Genomic DNA, 19,207 nt, shown 5'->3' with positions numbered 1-19,207 from the left:
TAGATCCAATTATAACTTTTATGATATATATCATTTTTGAATTCAAGATCAAAATATTCTAAACTCTTGTTTGTATCTAAATATTAGTTCCAGAGTTAGAAGAGTCAAATTATGGTACGGTGGAAGTTTTTTTTTTATAACAATGGAAACCCGTCATACGGCCTTTCGGACAGTCGGTATGCCGATAGTAAATCCTCCAACTCTGCGTAATAACCGAAAAACTATGCAGAGCAGATAAACCAACCGAAGCTGACCGGTTCAAGGGGAAGCTCAGCCTCAACTGGTTTCGAATCCATGACCTTGTGTAAAGATGGATTGTCACTAACCAGTAGAGTTGGGGACATCACCAGGTACGGTGGAAGTTGGTTGAAGATGATATTACGCGGTAAAATATTTTTATAAATTTATTGCCATTTTATGTATGGATAGTAACTGTAATTATATACACACAACATAGATGCATGCACATGCACAAAATATGCATATCTACATCTAAACATGCATTCGTATATAGTACATATCTATATATATGTATATATGCATACATATATCTTATATCTAGTAGTCAATGTGTAAATGTAATCGAAAATTTAACTTTTTATATTTTTTTCTAAGTCTTTGATTTCCCTTTCTTCCTAAATTCCATAAATATATTTTTTCTTAAATTTCTACCACAAACGTTAATTTCTTTTTTGTTTTTTTTTCCACGTTCTTCTTATTTAAATAAGTTCACATTTTCTAATTAAAAAATAATAAGGGAATGAAAAAAATCATAGGGCCCTTATTGAGGTGATAAATGGGCCCTACGGCCCATCAACAAATATGTTCGATAAAACTGGAAAGGAATAAGAGAATCAGAAAATATAGAAAAGAGGACGAAAGAGGAGATTGATCGACGTTCGAGAGCGAGATTTTTCGGGAATTAGATGCATGAGGTCGGATTCCCGGTGGATCTGAATCTCTTCACGCAGCTTGTAGTGGCACTGTTCTTCATCTTCGTCGGTGCTGTGTACTTAATCAGAACCACCGTGGCGAAGTACTCCGAGGTCGGCGGCGCCGGTAATTTCGGTCGGGAACGCAACCGGGAAGCTATGGCAGGGGACGCGGCGGAATGCGCTGTCTGTGGGAAAGTTTCCAGTAAGAAGTGCTCTCGCTGCAAATCCGTCCGATATTGGTATGTCCCCATGTCTTGTCCTGAATCTTTTGAAGGCTTGTCAGTTTGTTCCTTGTTGAGTTTTAGTTGGTTTGGGCATAACGGGTGATAGATTTACTGTTGATTTCGAAACGAAATCGCGTTGTTTGGTCTTTGTTTTGATCGTTGCTTTCCGTTATGGGCTGATGAATTTAATACGTCGGATCATGAAAAATAATTGATCTGACAAAACTGAGATTGGTCTTTAATCAAGGCAATCGCCGACTATCCTGAATTGGGCATATGTGAGTTTGCCGAATTCCAAACTTTTTTTTTTTCCTTTTTTGCTCATGAATCTGGATTTGGCAAAGTTTATATTTAGCTACTTTTAATAACTTATATGAGATAATATTACTGGCAAGATCAGTTGGTGATTGTTAGTTGGTTTAGTGCAGCATTTTTTACTAAGTAGTTCTCTATTTTCTTTGGCATTAGCTCAGCAGAATGCCAAAGATCAGACTGGAATTCTGGTCATAAAAGAAAATGCAAGGAAATTGGAAGCATTAATTCAACACCAACCAAAAGTAGTGAATTCGGGTTCAAAGCTTCTTCTTCGGAGAACGGATTCGCTTCAAAGGTTGCATTGGTTCCTAAGCAGGGCGAAAATAGGACTACCCAAAAGCTTAGAGAAGTAATGTGTTTTTCTCTCTGTTATCTGCCATTGACACTTGCTCTTACAGCTTGATTTGCGAGTCTTAATGGTGATTCTTGTTTGCTTCTTCTCCAGATTCTTTTCCCATACGATGAATTTGTTAAATATTTCAACTGGGACAAGCCGGGGTTTGTTCCATGTGGACTCATCAATTGTGGAAACAGGTTCATGTTAATCTATCTTCTACTGCAGCATCAAATAATCCTTGAGTGAGTTGGATAATACTTTTTTCTTTGTTTTCACTTTGCTCTCATTTTTTTTTTTGTCAATCCTCTTTCAGTTGTTTCGCCAATGTGGTCCTACAATGCCTATCCTGGACTCGTCCTCTTGTAGCTTACGTCCTAGAGAAAGGCCACAGAAGAGAATGTAAAATTCTTTTGTGTTGTAATACCTAAACATCTTCTGTTGGATTTTCTCTAGGCATTTCAGTTTTCCTTTTGAGTTTCGTTTGCAGGTAGGCGCAATGATTGGTGTTTCTTTTGTGAATTTCAAACCCATGTTGAAAGAGCAAGTCAAAGTCGACTTCCTTTTTCTCCGATGAACATTATTTCGCGTTTACCTAATATTTGTGGAAATCTTGGGTATGGGAGACAGGAGGATGCTCATGAGTTCATGAGGTGAGCCATTTTTATTCATTGGTTATAGCCTATCCTAGTTGTCGGAATTTGCCAACTTCCGACCTAATTATTGAAAAGTTTGTATGCTGTAGGTTTGCCATTGATACCATGCAATCTGTTTGTCTCGACGAATTCGGTGGAGAAAAAGTGGTCCCTCTTCGATGCCAAGAAACAACACTTATTCAATATATATTTGCTGGTCACCTTCAATCACAGGTGAATTTTCCCAGTCTTTAATTTTGCTGCCTTCTTTTTGTATATTGTCATAGTAGAGTGATGTGGACTTTGGTAATTGAGTTGGGAAATGTTGTAAGGCCTTTATGTAAATGGATACCAAATACCCAGTTACAGCTCTGGTCTATGATTACTCTGCTATTCTTTACCAGTTTCTCTTTTGACATTGTTGGCCTTTATCTGATATCTTCTTCCTTGCCTGTTGACTATGTTGAAAATGGAGGAGCTTGCCTTGTATTTTCTTCCTTTTTTTTTAATCTAAAAATATTGTTGTTCTTCCTGTGATGAACATAAGCTTTATTTCTCTTCTCTCTCGGGATTTCTTTCCCCTGATTTGCCAATTTTTGTTTTCACTTTCCAGGTGATGTGTACAGTTTGCAATAATGTTTCTAACCAATGCGAGAATATGATGGATTTAACGGTTGAGATCCATGGGGATGCGATATCGTTGGAGGAATGTCTGGATCAGTTCACTGCCAAAGAATGGCTTCAAGGAGACAACATGTACAAGTGTGATAGGTATTTAAATTTGTCTCCTGAGAATTGAATTTGTTATATTTAAGATTGTTAATTTTTCTTTTGATTCTTTTTTCTAGATGCAATGATTATGTTAAGGCATGGAAGCATCTTACAATTCACCGAGCTCCGAATATTCTTACGATTGCTTTGAAAAGATTCCAGGTCTGTGCTATCTATGTTCCAACCCACTTGTTTTCAGATTATATTATTCATCTGATTCTTATCTCTGAAAATTTTCTACAGGGTGGGAGATTTGGAAAACTGAACAAAAAAATTAGTTTTCCCGAGAAATTGGATCTTAGTCCTTACATGAGTGATGGTAGAGGAGATGGTACGGATATATACAAGCTCTATGCAGTGATTGTCCATTTAGATATGCTGAATGCTTCATTTTTCGGCCATTACATTTGCTACGTAAAGGATTTACGTGGAAACTGGTATAGAATAGATGATTCCGAGGTAACAATCATCATCTTCTCTTCACTCACGATGGTTTTCTCCTTTGGTAATTGGCGATATTGGCGTGCAAGCATGTGTATTCGTTGTGATGAAACTAGAATTTCGAGAGATATCCTTCTAACCATGTCCGGAAATACTTTCAGGTAGAAAATGTCGAATTGGAAGACGTGCTTTCTCAACGAGCTTATATGCTCCTCTATAGCAGGTGAGACTTTTTTTTTTTCCTTTTACGCAGAATTCCAGATTTGAGTTGCGAATTTCGATCCCTGCCGAAACGAAATCGAAATGATTTGATCTTATTAGTTGAAAGGATTAACCATCCTTTCACCGAGCTCTTGAACATAGTACATTCTCGGTTTGTCATGTAGGGTTCAAGCCCGGCCATCATCATCATGCCTTAGACTCGATGGTGTTCATAACGAGAAGAAACCCGATAAAATAGAAACAGAATCTCGCCAACGAGCCGCAGTTGAGATCATGCTCCTGCAATGTAATGGAGTTATTTCACGGACGGAAGAATCTGAACGCGGAAAAGAATCGACATGTGCGATGAAAGCAGTGGTTGATGAAAGCGAATCCGATTCAAACCCTTCAATTGAGGTCGAAGACGATTCAGCGAGGGAGCATAAGGAAGAGCCTCTGGTGAAAATTATCGCCGTTGAATCTTCTGCGCGTATGCCTCCATCGGGCGGTACGGAATCTGAACCGCCAGCGGTGAAAGATACAGATACATATACAGAGATGGTTGATGCGTAGTGACGGAGTATGATCTGTTTATCCAAAGGATGTGGAACGCAGCCAAAAAAAAACTTCTTTTGTTGCCTTAAAAGAGCAGAAGAGTTTCATCAACTTACACGTGAATTTATATTGTCGGAAGGGTAATGATTGGCTGTGGACAGAAGAGAAAAGCTCACGTGGGATTTCATATTGCGTAGAAATCTAGGGTTCTTGTTGGATTCTATCCACTGGTCGGACAATTTTTATTTCTGGTTAGTTGTACGAGTGAGGTTGCCATTGTTATTTCTGGTCATCTTTAGCTTCAATTTTTTTTTTTTCAATTTTAAAACAGACTATCATTCATTACGAATTCAATTGTATTTAATTTTTACTGATACAAATAGTATTTTTTTAAGATATTCTTAATTTTTCAATTATTTTTATATTCTATTTTGAATTCCATTCAGTTAAAAAAATATATTCATTTTGGTTACACATATATATTATCAGCTTATGTCAAATAGCATAGAACACAAGTGATGGAAAACGTAAAGAGCATGCAAATGTGTAGTTAACATTTACCAAAACATGAGCAAAGGTTGATGCCGCTTAGGACATGCAACAAAAAACAGGGGAAGAGAGAACAGAACAGAACTCTTAAGCCTAGACATGGGAACAGAGCTTGAGAAGAGGAATTGAGCCTTGCCATATCAACTCCAACACGAAAGTTACGTTCGGCTTCAAGCCGTTAGCTTCGCGGAATTCTCTCCAACCTTTTCCCAAACTCATTTGTGGGCGTTTGTTCTCTTTCATGAGATTTATCGGCCACTTCGCTCCGCCTCTGCCTACCAAAATTATCTGCCCCGGCTCGATTCTGTTCTCTCGCGTGAAGGGTATCGGAAGACGCTGCAAAAGGATATCAACAAGAATCACTAGAGTGGGCACAGTCATGACTAGATACACAAGATTTTAAGGTTACCCGAATCCGAATCTCGAGTCTCACGAGAAGACCCGAGATTACATAATCTCCTACCCATTTTAATAGGATGTCCAGAACAATTTTCAGAGTAAATAGCATATATTAAGAGACATCCGAAATTTTTGAACTACATGAACCTAAACATAAAATTCGCATAAGCTTGTAATATCTCTGAAATCTAAGGGTAAAAATGTCATTTTACTATTCATTCAGATACCGCCAGTAATAAATCCATCTCGTGCCTAATTACCGGAACCCGTATTCAGTTTTTGGATTTTCTCTAACCCAATCTCATCTCATATACTTCGATACCTGATCCGACCCAGGTCGGATACCCGAAATTCAGGTTATTTTCCTAGCCCTAGAGTACTTCTTTGAATGCGTCGAATCCAACAAACGACAAGAGAGAAAACACATGAAGTAAACAGAGTTTTGTTACTCTTACCAGTCTTCCAACACACTTGGGTGTAGGAGTTAATGCCACAAATGGGTTTCGACATGGTGAAGAATCAGATGAAGCTCTCTGCATTATACGAGTCTTCTCCTTTCTCTTGGGGTTCTTTTCTCGGGTTCTAGTGTTTGCGTCAACGGCCTTCTTTTCTATTGATTCTGTACACGTTTTCGAGATGCTGTTACCATCGGATCCTGTTGAAGGTAGCCGCAGAAGCGCAAGCTTTGTCCCTCCCAGGACAAGTTTAAAAGTGCAGAAACTGTCGGGTTTTTGTCCATTTGCGCAGCAGAAACTTCTCCAGCCCCCATAGATGTGAACCCGACCATTATCTTTCCGACTTCTCAAGATCGATTCCCACCATATTCCCTGTTCATTCATCAGAAGTATTTCGCAACATCTATTCTCCAGACCATTCGACCTTATAAAACTTTTTGGAAGATACTGCAATGCCAATATGAAAGTTTATATGAGTATATATGGTTACACAAGAATCATAGTTCTATATAGTACGAGATTTCGAGTAGACTGAAATAGAAATTTTACCAGTTCGTCTTTCCGCAGGTTAGCAGGCGTGACACGGGCCACGAAGCAAGAGTGATCTTCCGAAGACTCTGCTTCTATTTTTGGATTTCCGTCCACTCTCTTCTTTCTCAAGAGATTTACTGACACAAAATAATCCATATAAGCATTGAACTTGTTTATATTTATGGTTCACCAGAATGGAACCCTAACTAATAAAATCAGAACAAGTAAAATGAGCACAAACCAAAGGCATCGGATTCACACAATGAAGCTCTCTGATTCTGCTCCTCTTTTACGGGAACCTCGGGAACTTTCTGTTCAGCCTTAGCAACTTGATTGGATGCAGAGAGAGATTGTGACCGACGAGACGTTTCTGCAGTTCCTCTGGATGAAGAAGAAGAACCCATAGGTCCATTTTCTTGATGCTTTGATCTCTTTCCCCGAGCTGGATCAAGAACATGACCTCCATCTCGAACTCTCTTGCGTGTTAGAATGTTCTTTTGGACAAGAGACTCTTCAGATCGATCTATCTGAAAACAAAATCACGAGAACACGAAATCTTTAAGACATAAAGCTCAACTTAAGAAGCCGGAAACATTTACTGTTCGATTCCACTCAAGGTTTTGACCTTGGAGAAGAACTTGAGTATCGGAGTTTTGTCTCTCCAGATCAACTCCAACACGAAAGAGTCGTCTTTCGCCACACCATTAGCTCTAAAGAAGGCTCGTGAACCTTTTCCCAAATGCATCCTTCTGTTTGACTTCTCCATCCAATAATTGGTCAGCCACTCTACTCCGTCTTTGTCAAGCAGAGTCATCATCCCCGGCTTATCGATGCCATTTTCCCTTGTGAATTTTTTCGGAAGACGCTGTAAAAGATTCAGTTAATGCACCTGAATAAGATAGAAAAGCTTACGGGACAAAGTTGTCAAACTTACCACGTAACCTCTTACGAAATTCTTAAGTGTAAGAGTCACAAAACAATTTCGACTTGATGGAGGTGAAACTCTCCGTCTCAAACGAGTTTGCTTCTCCTCCTCGCTCTTTGAACATTCGCCTGACTGGCTATTCTCTTTGCTGCTTTGCTTTTTGGAATGACCCTTCTCTACCTTTGCTTTTGAACACTCTTCTTTGCTGCTACTGCACTCTTTCGGGGACAACCGAAGAACAGTTTTTGTCCCATTTTGGACAAGCTTGAAGGTACATGAATCTCCACCTCGTAGTCTGTTTTCTTGGCAGAACCTCTTCCATCCTCCGTTGATGTAAGCCCGACTGAACGATTTGGTGATTCTCAAATTCGATGGCCATGATCTTCCGTGATCATCCATTAGAACTATCTCACAGCTTAGGTTTTCCAGAAAAATTGACCTCTTAAATTTCATAGGAAGAAACTGCAAAAGCCACCGAGGTTTAAAGGGTGGGTATTGACAAACTCACTCAGGAACTTGCGGGTATCTTTTTTTCCTGTATCTTCTGAAACATTATTGGTTGGTTCTCACAGACAAAATACCAATCATGCACTATAAGAGATTCTTCAGAACATGACAAGTTTCTAAATGACATAGCCACAATAATCACGAGAGAACACTAGAGAACACTCAAACTAATTTTCTGATTCTATAGGCGATGTATCCAGGTTATCAAGCGATTATGTCATGGAACGCGAATAAGAATACTGGATTGTGCGGAAGGAGTAAACTGAAGAATGAACTGACCCCTATATCTCGGTGTAGGCCAGAATCTGTGACAGATACCACGAAACACGGGTGATCTGGAGAAGACTCAGCTTCTGTTTTTGGACCACGTTTCATTTTCTTCTTCTTAGGGAGGTTTCCTTAATAAAAAGAAATCAGTCCGGGCTTAAACACTGGATTGCTTTTCATTTACAGTTCATATTCAAGAACATCCAAGAACCGAGCAGGGAAATCACCCAAACAAGTTAAGAAACTAAAGAAATAGGATTCATGTAAGATTTAATTCATCTCAAATAGGATTTGCGTAAGATTTCATTCACTTCAGAACACTACATAGTGATTAACAAGTTTTTAAAACTTGAGCTTTCGAGACACAAATTGGATAACCAAACGCATGTTTGGACAAAAAAAAGCACCAAATCGACTCGAACTTCAAAAACAATGTAACAAAGTTTATCATAATCAATAGAATCCTCAGGTTTCTTCCCCTATTTCAACACCATTAAAACAATAATAGAAGCATAACAAAACAAACAGATGAGCACATACCAAAGTCATCCGGTTTCTGCGACAAGACTACCGGATTTTCTTCCTCTTTTGCGGGCACATCAGGAAACTGCCCGAGAGTATTCACGGTCTCATGTTTAGCCTCAGCCAACTCATTATCGGCGTCAGAAAAAGTTTGTGCACGGCAAGAGTTTTCTTTAGATCCTATTGATGAAGTTACATCCATAGATCCGTGTTCTCGATGCTTCGATTCCTTCTCCCCAACTGGATCAAGAATGGGACCGCCAATTCGAACTCTCTTACGAGTCTGAGTCTTGTTGGGGATGGGAGACTCAGCAGCTGCCCTATTCTGGTGTTGGTGTGTCTGAAAACAGATCACCAGGAGAACATAGCTTGTTAAGACAAAGGTTCAACTTAAGAACCCGAAACTTGTACAGCTCAGTTCACTCGGTGTTTGACCTTGGAGCAGAACTTAAGTACAGGAGTTGTGTCTCTCCTGATCAACTCCAACGTGAATGATTCGCCTTCTTTCACAGCATTAGCTCCAAAAAAGCCTCTCAAACCACATATCCCCAACCTCATTGTTCCATCTCTCTCGGAAAAAAAATTGCTCGACAACTCTCCTCCGTTTTTGTCCAGAAGGGTAACCTTCCCTGGCTTTACAATGAAATTTTGCCGCGTGAAGTGGATGGGAAAACGCTGCACAAGAATTCATCAACGACAATTACAGTTCCCATAATGCCTCAAAGCCAGCACATGATGAGAAGAAGAAGCTTCCGGAACAAAGTTATTGAACTTACCAAACCTTTGGTGAGACTGTTAGGTTTAAGAGTTAAAGTCACAGACGGGTTTGCCCTGGGTGAAGGAACCCTCTCCTTTTCCTTTGGACCTCCCTCCGAGCTTTTCTTCTCTTTGCTGCTTCGGTTTTCTTCTCATAATTCATGCACCATTCAAATATTGGATAAACAAAGACATGAACTTTAAAACAAGACATAAAACAGCACACTGCATCACCAAAGACACATCAAGCAAAGAAACTGCAGTATTATGTTTTCTCTTACAAATGCAAATACAAAAAAAAAAGAGAGTTTGGATTTGCATTTGTTCTGTTAAATTATCTAGAAACTACCAAATGAGGCAATTTTTTTACCCTGTTTTTTTCTAACTTAGTCTCTGTCGTGGTTCCTCAAAATAGGGCAGAACCCAAAAAAACACTTACTAATAGCGTTGTCTTCTCTGTCATCGTCGTCAAGGGAAAATGGCGCGTACTGTAAGTTACAGCAACTGGGCCCAAAACCAGTGACATGGAAAACCAAGTCACCTTCATGCCTGAAAACTACGAAGTCACCGGTTCGGAAATCATGATCATCGGCGAAATCTTTCCAACCGTCGGTGAATCTCCGACCATCCAGTTTTACTTTCCATGTTCTGTGAGACACGTCCGAAATCAGCGTCGCGCCCTTGTTCTCGTGTTTTCCCTCTATGTTCTTCTTGAAGAAGGTTACAGGAATGTTCTGCAACAAGACACAAATACAGAACCGTTTAACATGTCCAGAAGGGGGGAGAGAGAGAAGCACATATAAAAAGAGAGAGTGAGAGATTACGAGATGAAGATGGTAGCCTGGAAGAAGAGGCTGGAAAAAATGAGGTTTACTGGGAGAGGAGGCTTTAGGATTCGCCATTGTTGAACAGCTCGAAAACCCTAGACTAGGTTTTAGGACTTGCCATTGTTGAACCAGCTCAGAAACCCTAAAATTCTCAGTCTCTATATCTTCCTTGAGGAATTTCCTTATAAGGTTGAAGCTTTTGGTCCGCTTCAACACTACGTCTCCGTGTCAAGTGCGTCCAAAATTCGAATCTAGTAAAATAGATACGAGGTTGTGACACAGTTTATAACTTTTTTTTTTTGGTATACAATAAATAACTTAGTGATAAAAATAATATCCCCTAATTTAATTAAACTCCATGTATTAATTACTAGGTTTGGTAAAAAAAAAAAAAAAAAAACACAGCATCTATTTTTTTACGGTATCCGGAAATCAGATAAAAACTCGTACTCCAATTCAAATTCGAACGTGGAACAATAAAAACGCTAGTATATGGTGGATCGAGGACGTATCGGTAATTTTAGATGAAACAGAACTAAATATTATTGTATATATATTAAAATAATAAAGGTATAATTGTAAATTTATTTATTTATTTACCTATAGTGCGGAAAAAATTCGAACCCGAATTATGCGGTCCGAACTCTTAATCACGTTACACTCGATTTTGTTCGGCCTTGACAAATAAATCTCTCGTCTCGCTTTGAATCTGATAACATATTTCAGATCTCAAAATTAGAGGGATTCAAATTTGGGATACATCGTATTTTTATATCCGAAATTATCATATTTGTTTCATATTTTAACTTGTTAAAGGGTTTTTGAAAACGAAAAGTATTTTCACCCTATTTTTCTCAACTAATTCTTTGAATTGAACCATAAATTCCGAAATCAATTCTCAAACCAAAGTAATCTCTGTCCAGGCAAATAGTATAACCCAAAAACATTTGAACTGAAAAAAAACAATGAAGAATGTTCATGGTTACTTATTCTTAGAACGAAATATGTACCGATCGGTTTCTATATCATATTCGGTTCGATTCGATTTAAGTTTCAGTTTGGTTTCGATTTTTATTAAGAAAATCTTAGATATTCTTAAGAAATTTTCGGCTTTTCGAGGGTTTTTTAAATTTAATTCGGTTCGGTTTTAAAAAATTTGATTTTCTAAAAAAATATCATTCTAAAACTTTGAGCTCGGTTCGAAAAATTGTATCGAAACACCCACTCTTGACAAACAATTTCCGACAATAACAAAAGACAATGTGTCTGAATCTCTCACTCTTGATTTAAAAAAAAAATCTTCCAAGCATAAAACATTGTTCTAACATTGGAAATAACATAAGCAAATATAGCAAAAAAAAATGCAAAAGGAAAACAGTTTAGAAAGCCCATCAATGCCAAAAACAAGAATATAACCAGTAATCCAACAGAAAGGAAGACAAAGGAAGACAGAACAATTACTTTGATCGGAAATAACTTAACCGAATCTATCAAGTTCTTGCCACAATTCTTCTAGTTCATGTTCTTCCCTCTTGAGAATCTCTTGAGACTGTCACGACGCAGTTATGGCGTCTGAAATTCTCTGTTTGATCTTAATTATCTGATCAGATCGTGTCCATCATGAAGATTCTGAACAGGAATGGTTACACTGGTTTTCTTCGTTTCTTGACACGTTCTCTTGAACTCGTACTCTCTTGTGTTCTCGTATCTCGGTTTCTGATAAACGCTCTTTCGAAGACGTTTTCTGCTCTCGGGTCTCTCTAGTTTGATGTGTTTCTGCTTCTGTTTCGACACTATCTTCTTTGTGCAGATTCTCTATGTTGTATCTAAAAGAAACTCGAAAGAAAATAACTTGGTTTAACCACAAATCTTCTACTCAAAACGATCCAAAAACCTGGATGCCCAGATATTGTTTTGGGTATTCACCTCGGAGGAGAACTTAAGTACAGGAGTTGCATTTCTCGAAATCAATTCCATCTCGAATGATTCACCTTCCTTCAAGACATTAGCTATGCAGAAGCTTTTCAAACCTTTTCCCAGCACCATCTTTCCCGTTTTCTTCTCCTTCGACAGATTTATCGGCCATTCCACTCTGTGTTTGTCCACCAAAGTTATATTTCTCGGCCTCTCGATGTTATTCGCCCTCGTGAATTGTGTCAGAAGACGCTGCATGTGATTCAACGAGCGTTTTTTTAAGAGTTCTTGTCAACGAAGGAACAACTGGGGAAATTCCCAAAACAATGTCCTTGAAATTACTTACCATTCTGTCTTATTTGAACTCATGAGGTGTGAAAGTTAATGTCATGAACTTCATTTCCTCTGAGCATTCACCCGATCTGATCTCTTTGTTGCTGTTAGGTCCAGTTGAAGGATTTCCTTTGGGTTCATGAGGTGGATTCTTCTTCTTCTTCGTCGTTCTCTTCTCTCTCAAACGAATTCCTGAATCAGAAATCTCCACCCGTAAACATTCGGATGGATCCATATTCCGTATTTCCATTATTTAAGTGACAGGTTTGTGCTGAAGCAAGAACACAAAGGATTTCATCATTTTCAGACAGTATAAGACATGATCAGCAAAACCTAAAACAGAATATCTCATTTTCAGACAATGTTTACACATTCATATCACAAATCATTCCACAACATCAGAAATGCATCAATCTTTTCTTTCCATCAGTTTAAAGTTCTTCTTTCTCTCAGATTCAGATTCAGAATTCAGATGCAAAACAAACACAAACTTACCACTGTTTTTCTCGTCAATGGCGTCCTCCTCTTCGCTATCATCATAATCTTCCTCTTCCTCTTCCAACCCACCATTTTCGTCATCTGAGCGAGACGAAGAGTATACGAGATTACAGCAACTGGGCCCAAAGCCTGTGACGTGAAAACCCAAATCTCCTTCTCCTTCCTGTCTGAAAATTAAGATTCTCCGACACGAAAACCATGGTCGACGACGAAATCTTTCCAGTCGTCGGCGAATCTCCGGCCGTCAATCTTCACTTCCCATTTTCTGTCCGATACATCCGACACCAGTGTCGTCGTCTTCTCCTCGTGCCTTCCCTCTACGTTCTTCTTGAAGAAGTTCACCGGCATGTCCTACAACAACAAACAAACGACATAGAAAAATTGGATAAAACTCAGAACCATTTCTTCCTAACACGACCACAGAGAGAGAGAGAGAGAATACGAGGTGGTGGTAGAAGCCAGGAAGAAGGGGCTGGAAGAAATGGGGTTTTTTCGAAGAGTGAAATTTCATATCCGTCATTGCAAGAGGTAAACATTGAGAAGATTTCCATCAAATAAAACCCTAAATCCTCTGCAATTATTGCAATTGCCCTTTCGTCAAATATAACAATTGCCTTTCGTCAAATATAGCAACGAAATTCGGTTGCCAATTTTCGTCACCAAATGTCAACTTAACCCACATCGATTAAAACCCTAAAAGCTCATTCGTTGAGCTTACACTAGTGGTTAAATAAATTTTGATTTTTGGATTTAAAGTTTCGTTTTTTTTCTCATCTGAGTTCATCTTGAATCTAATATCTGTTCTTCGGTATCAGTTTTAAGTTTATAAAGAGCGATCTTCATTGTTCATAAGTTCTGGAAAATTTCTTTAAGACGGATGCCACGATCTCTCCTATTTCTTTCTATGGAATGAGACTATAAAAGTAAAATAAAAATCTATCCAAAATCTATCATGTGTGCTAGATCTCATTCTTCAACCATGGTTGGACGTTTCGATTCGGTTTAAAAAAATTGTATGTATCGAACTAAAAAATTCAGTATTTTTCTTGAATCGTGGTATTCAAACGGTATATTTTTTCTTTTTTGTAATATCGAATTTTTCCGAAATAGAATTTTATAAAATTAAAAAATATGATTTTTTTTTTAAAAAATTAATTTTTAATAAAGATCGAAATCAAACCATATTAAAACCGAATCAAACCAAATAATATACAATACTAATTTAATATAAATTTTAAAATAACGAATAAACCGTTTTGAAACTGTGTGACGAAACGATCAGACCTACATTCAAGTATTCATTTCTTAATCCGCATTCAGTCAAACCAGATTCAGCGATCATGTGTGCCGACAACATCAGATTGTCTTTATCATATACATAAAAAAAAGGAATACTAGTAGTAGTAGTAGTAGATCGCTTTCACAAGGTGACATCAAAATTTATGAAAATACCATTAAAATTCACATATTTATGTGATTGTCATTATTTACACATTTATGCTATCAGAATTTGACAATGTTAATCCTTTTTCTTTTTGCATGGATCTTTCTCCCATCTAATAAATCATTGGATGTGTCTCTAAAATCTTGTGGATATCATAGATCTCCGAATATTTAGAGTACTAATTTATAATCGAATTTTTCTAACTTTGAATCCAAAAGTATTCGAAATCGGATTCAAATATCTCTAAAATTTTGGATACCTAAATTTGTGTACGGTTCTAGATTGAGGTTTGCAACAAGATCTTGTTGTAGTGTTACTCATAGAGAATATCTATCACACACATGCTCTCCGCAAGCGACTACGGGGTAAAATGGTGTGCACAATAGGGCTGGTCCGGCCTTAAGATTTCGGCTTTGGGTTTAGATCGGTTCGATTTTTTTAGATCTAAATTATCAAATCTGAAGTTTGTTTTACAGATTTCGGGATTAGATTCAGATTGGATCAGACTAACCTGCTAAATTTGTTATTTAAATTTTATTTTATTTTATTTTTTTTATTTTTTATTTAAAAAATATAAGTTTTCAGCTCCGCAGCTAGTCCACAAGCAAGGTAAGTAAGTCCATTACCAGCCGGCTCCGGACCGAAAGGTCGACCCAAAATCCGATCTGACCATAATCTGAAAATTTTTAAAAGAAAATTAGATTAAATATTTCCGTATGAAATCCACTATTTTTAAAGTCGGGCCGGATTGCGCTTCGGGTTTAGGCCAGAATTGATATCCTAAATTGTAGATGGACCTTCATCAATAAAATGACCGGTCCATATTCTATAAAATATATATATATATATATATATACACATATATATAATTTAGGAGCCTTTAAGAAAGCAAAGTTGTGGCTGAAACAAGAACATGTTTCAAGTGGGCGATCGCAGTAACACGAGACGAAGCATATGAACAGGTGAGCTTTTCAATATGGTTGGTTTACGAAATTTTGTGAAGTGTGTTTGGTTCTCTCAAGTTCTCAAAAAGAAATAACATTAAAGAGCTTTTGCATAATTCACGTGAAATTTTATTTCTACATTGGAATATTAAAAGGTGACATTTTCAAGTGTCTATGGTTATATTAGAACATTATTTGATCTGTGTTTAAATCTCATTATTTTTATTAAAAACATTTTTTAAAATAAAATTTTGTTTATTCAATTTTTTATTTTAATATTTAATTTTGTTTAATTAATTTGATCTTAAAAAATCGAATCTAACTAATTTTTAGATCAAAATATATCGAATATCGTAATTATATACTACTTGATTCGATGTTATAGCGTTATGTTTTTAAATAAAAGAGGAATATTTTAATTTTTAAAAAGAAGACAACAGACCTCATCAATTTTGTTTTCGCTGGTTACTTATTGGACCGCTCCTTTAACCGTTTTGGTTCCATAACATTAATGCCTTATAATATCATATAACATATTAATTGACATCTTCACTATAACCACTACCGAATATAATAACGAACAAGAAAGCTCGATGAACTGTTTCATATCACTCATTACTCAGGCGAATTCAACTCACTTATAGCATTTTGTCGCTATTTGAACATATTGTAATAATGAATACTATATAATATGTAAATAAAAGTATGAAAAAAGAACTCCCACATCAAATAGGAATGTCATACGCTTCCAATATAATTATTTACATTAATTTATAGCATTTTGAAGTACATTTTGATTTCAATAGAGTTACACTTATTTTTTTCTATTTGAAATGACGTACGATAGAAAAAAACAATATATTTTATATATATATGGAGGTGTAAAGTAAGATACGAAATGTTGTGTCTAATATAGAAAAGCTGATAGAAACATAATTTTGTAATTATTCACGCTTCAATAGCAAAGTAAAATTCCAATTAAAGCATGATATCCCATTTATTTATTTTTTAAAATGGTTCATTAGATATATAATTTAAAGTCAACATGCTTTTGGATTGTATAAAACCAAACGGGGAACATTTAGAGGTCTCAATCGGGTTGGCTCGTTCCGATCCGATGCGAATCCTATTTGGTCCGAAAATTTTGGATTCAGATTTAGATCGGTCCGATAGTTAAACGCAAAATCCAGTTCTAAATATTTTAGATTGTTTATTTTTTCTTTAAAATATCAGATTTTTGGACCGGTCTGAATCGAGTACAAACCCAAAACCCCATTTAAACTCAGTTCGAAAATCTGATTTTGTTCGGATTGAAGAACCAAGTTTCGAAATCGGCTGATTTTTGTGTTGGGTGGGGCTTGACCGTAAGTGTCGGTCCACTGCTATGATTAGACTTGATAAATGTGTTACTGTGAGAGAGCAGCACTTAAAATGAAAAAGGAAAAAGATAATAATAATAATAATAATAATAATAATAATAATAATAATAATAATAATAATAATAATAATAATAATAATAATAATAATAATAATAATAATAATAATAATAATAATAATAATAATAATAATAATAATAATAATAATAATAATAATAATAATAATAATAATAATAATAATAATAATAATAATAATAATAATAATAATAATAATAATAATAATAATAATAATAATAATAATAATAATAATAATAATAATAATAATAATAATAATAATAATAATAATAATAATAATAATAATAATAATAATAATAATAATAATAATAATAATAATAATAATAATAATAATAATAATAATAATAATAATAATAATAATAATAATAATAATAATAATAATAATAATAATAATAATAATAATAATAATAATAATAATAATAATAATAATAATAATAATAATAATAATAATAATAATAATAATAATAATAATAATAATAATAATAATAATAATAATAATAATAATAATTTCGGCCTCCTCTTCGGACCCTATTTGCAAAGACCTCCAGGTATAGTTTTTGAACTCCGCAAAAATCAAATTTTTTAGGGTTTCGGATATACATTGAGATTCGGTTTTAGATTTTCTATTAAGTTTTCGTTAAGAATAGGGTTTGAAATAAAAATTTTAAAAACTATGGTTTGAATGACAAATTGTCACTGAAATATCGAAATAGGGTTTTCGGATTGGGTGAAAAACAGTGTTTTGTGAAAAAGACGGATAGAAATCGAGTCACGATGATATTGTCGACAGTCGGATGCACTAAAACATAGATTAATGGTCATGATAGATATTAGTTAAACTTAGCACACCCGTTAAACAAGTCAAACTATTCGAGTCTCGAAAATGTTCAAACTCGTCAAACAAGTCGGAGTTTGACGAGTTTGACGAGTTTGACGTGTTTGACGTGTTTGATAATGAGTGTTAAATTTGTTTTTGCAGGTACCTTTTGTGTATGATTTTAAGGACATTCATATGGCTCCTAAGATCACGACGAAATGTTATCCATATCAGACTGTTAGATCTCTTAAAAAGGTCTTGACGGATGAAGAATTTACATATTTCAAAAAAGAATCCCAGTTTCGGCATATTTTCCATCTCGCATGTAAGGACACATTGAAGATGGTTCCGGCATCAGTCCTCTTACATCGGGCACTAAAATTGGAAGGAGAAGTGAAACAGTTATGGTTTGTTCTGAATGGCGTGCCTATCAAACACGTCAAACTCTCTTATTTAACGAATTTATCAAGTGCGGACCACGACAATGTTAATAAACACCTCGTATAACAAATTTGATACGTAAATAATAATCGGAGCTAACTGAATTTAACACCTTATTTTGTTTAGCAATGCATGTTCCCCCAAACGAAACCCTAATGTTCTATTACACTTTATGTTACACATTGGTCTAGGGTAGGATTTATCATTTTCTCACACGCTCTCCTCACAACAAAAACACGCTCAATACGTCATAATAGACCCTGTACACAACTTTGAACCATCGGAATGTCATTTTGACCACAGGTTGACCGCGTTGACTCGTCAAACACGTCAAACTCGTCAAACACGTCAAACTCTCTTATTTAACGAATTTATCAAGTGCGGACCACGACAATGTTAATAAACACCTCGTATAACAAATTTGATACGTAAATAATAATCGGAGCTAACTGAATTTAACACCTTATTTTGTTTAGCAATGCATGTTCCCCCAAACGAAACCCTAATGTTCTATTACACTTTATGTTACACATTGGTCTAGGGTAGGATTTATCATTTTCTCACATGCTCTCCTCACAACAAAAACACGCTCAATACGTCATAATAGACCCTGTACACAACTTTGAACCATCGGAATGTCATTTTGACCACAGGTTGACCGCGTTGACTCGTCAAACACGTCAAACTCGTCAAACACGTCAAACTCTCTTATTTAACGAATTTATCAAGTGCGGACCACGACAATGTTAATAAACACCTCGTATAACAAATTTGATACGTAAATAATAATCGGAGCTAACTGAATTTAACACCTTATTTTGTTTAGCAATGCATGTTCCCCCAAACGAAACCCTAATGTTCTATTACACTTTATGTTACACATTGGTCTAGGGTAGGATTTATCATTTTCTCACACGCTCTCCTCACAACAAAAACACGCTCAATACGTCATAAGTTTGACGTGTTTGACGAGTTTGACGTGTTTGACGAGTCAACGCGGTCAACCTGTGGTCAAAATGACATTCCGATGGTTCAAAGTTGTGTACAGGGTCTATTATGACGTATTGAGCGTGTTTTTGTTGTGAGGAGAGCGTGTGAGAAAATGATAAATCCTACCCTAGACCAATGTGTAACATAAAGTGTAATAGAACATTAGGGTTTCGTTTGGGGAAACATGTATTGCTACACAAAATAAGGTACTAAATTTAGATAGCTG

At 36.1% G+C, this 19,207-nt stretch overlaps 3 protein-coding genes across 3 annotated transcripts; 1 reads left to right on the top strand and 2 right to left on the bottom strand.

The window, feature by feature from the left end:
- The first annotated feature begins 873 nt into the window (after positions 1 to 873).
- Positions 874 to 4,824, top strand: LOC104819941 (ubiquitin carboxyl-terminal hydrolase 19-like). The gene is made up of 11 exons (XM_010550251.1): positions 874 to 1,174; positions 1,628 to 1,823; positions 1,920 to 2,008; positions 2,125 to 2,210; positions 2,299 to 2,461; positions 2,554 to 2,677; positions 3,057 to 3,214; positions 3,292 to 3,376; positions 3,458 to 3,673; positions 3,817 to 3,878; positions 4,042 to 4,824. The coding sequence occupies exons 1-11, from the start codon at positions 927 to 929 to the stop codon at positions 4,427 to 4,429; spliced, it is 1,815 nt and encodes a 604-aa protein (XP_010548553.1). The 5' UTR covers positions 874 to 926; the 3' UTR covers positions 4,430 to 4,824.
- A 94-nt stretch (positions 4,825 to 4,918) lies between these two features.
- On the bottom strand, positions 4,919 to 10,370 carry LOC104819940 (putative B3 domain-containing protein REM15). The gene is made up of 12 exons (XM_010550250.2): positions 10,147 to 10,370; positions 9,762 to 10,056; positions 9,343 to 9,470; positions 9,002 to 9,241; positions 8,585 to 8,906; positions 8,057 to 8,175; positions 7,280 to 7,732; positions 6,971 to 7,210; positions 6,587 to 6,872; positions 6,364 to 6,482; positions 5,815 to 6,261; positions 4,919 to 5,296 (listed from the first exon to the last, which is right to left on the bottom strand). The coding sequence occupies exons 1-12, from the start codon at positions 10,222 to 10,224 to the stop codon at positions 5,054 to 5,056; spliced, it is 2,970 nt and encodes a 989-aa protein (XP_010548552.1). The 5' UTR covers positions 10,225 to 10,370; the 3' UTR covers positions 4,919 to 5,053.
- A 1,620-nt stretch (positions 10,371 to 11,990) lies between these two features.
- On the bottom strand, positions 11,991 to 13,743 carry LOC104820202 (B3 domain-containing protein REM10-like). The gene is given in 5 exon segments (XM_010550569.2): positions 11,991 to 12,315; positions 12,422 to 12,588; positions 12,892 to 13,070; positions 13,073 to 13,245; positions 13,337 to 13,743. Coding segments are annotated over 5 exon segments (891 nt in total). The 5' UTR covers positions 13,415 to 13,743; the 3' UTR covers positions 11,991 to 12,021.
- Between the last annotated feature and the right edge of the window lie 5,464 nt (positions 13,744 to 19,207).

Source organism: Tarenaya hassleriana, unplaced genomic scaffold (assembly GCF_000463585.1).
Source record: "Tarenaya hassleriana unplaced genomic scaffold, ASM46358v1 Cleome3, whole genome shotgun sequence".
NCBI lineage: Eukaryota > Viridiplantae > Streptophyta > Magnoliopsida > Brassicales > Cleomaceae > Tarenaya > Tarenaya hassleriana.
Note: the sequence above shows the minus strand (reverse complement) of the source record. Positions and strands in the feature narration are given on the sequence as shown.

Coding starts and splice junctions, on each gene's coding strand:
- LOC104819941 (XM_010550251.1), top strand. CDS start 927: ATGCATGAGGTCGGATTCCCGGTGGATCTGAATCTCTTCACGCAGCTT. Junction 1,175..1,627: donor TGCAAATCCGTCCGATATTG/GTATGTCCCCAT, acceptor CTTTGGCATTAG/CTCAGCAGAATGCCAAAGAT. Junction 1,824..1,919: donor CTACCCAAAAGCTTAGAGAA/GTAATGTGTTTT, acceptor CTTCTTCTCCAG/ATTCTTTTCCCATACGATGA.
- LOC104819940 (XM_010550250.2), bottom strand. CDS start 10,224: ATGGCGAATCCTAAAGCCTCCTCTCCCAGTAAACCTCATTTTTTCCAG. Junction 7,211..7,279: donor ATTTCGTAAGAGGTTACGTG/GTAAGTTTGACA, acceptor AATCTTTTACAG/CGTCTTCCGAAAAAATTCAC. Junction 6,262..6,363: donor ACCTGCGGAAAGACGAACTG/GTAAAATTTCTA, acceptor TTGGCATTGCAG/TATCTTCCAAAAAGTTTTAT.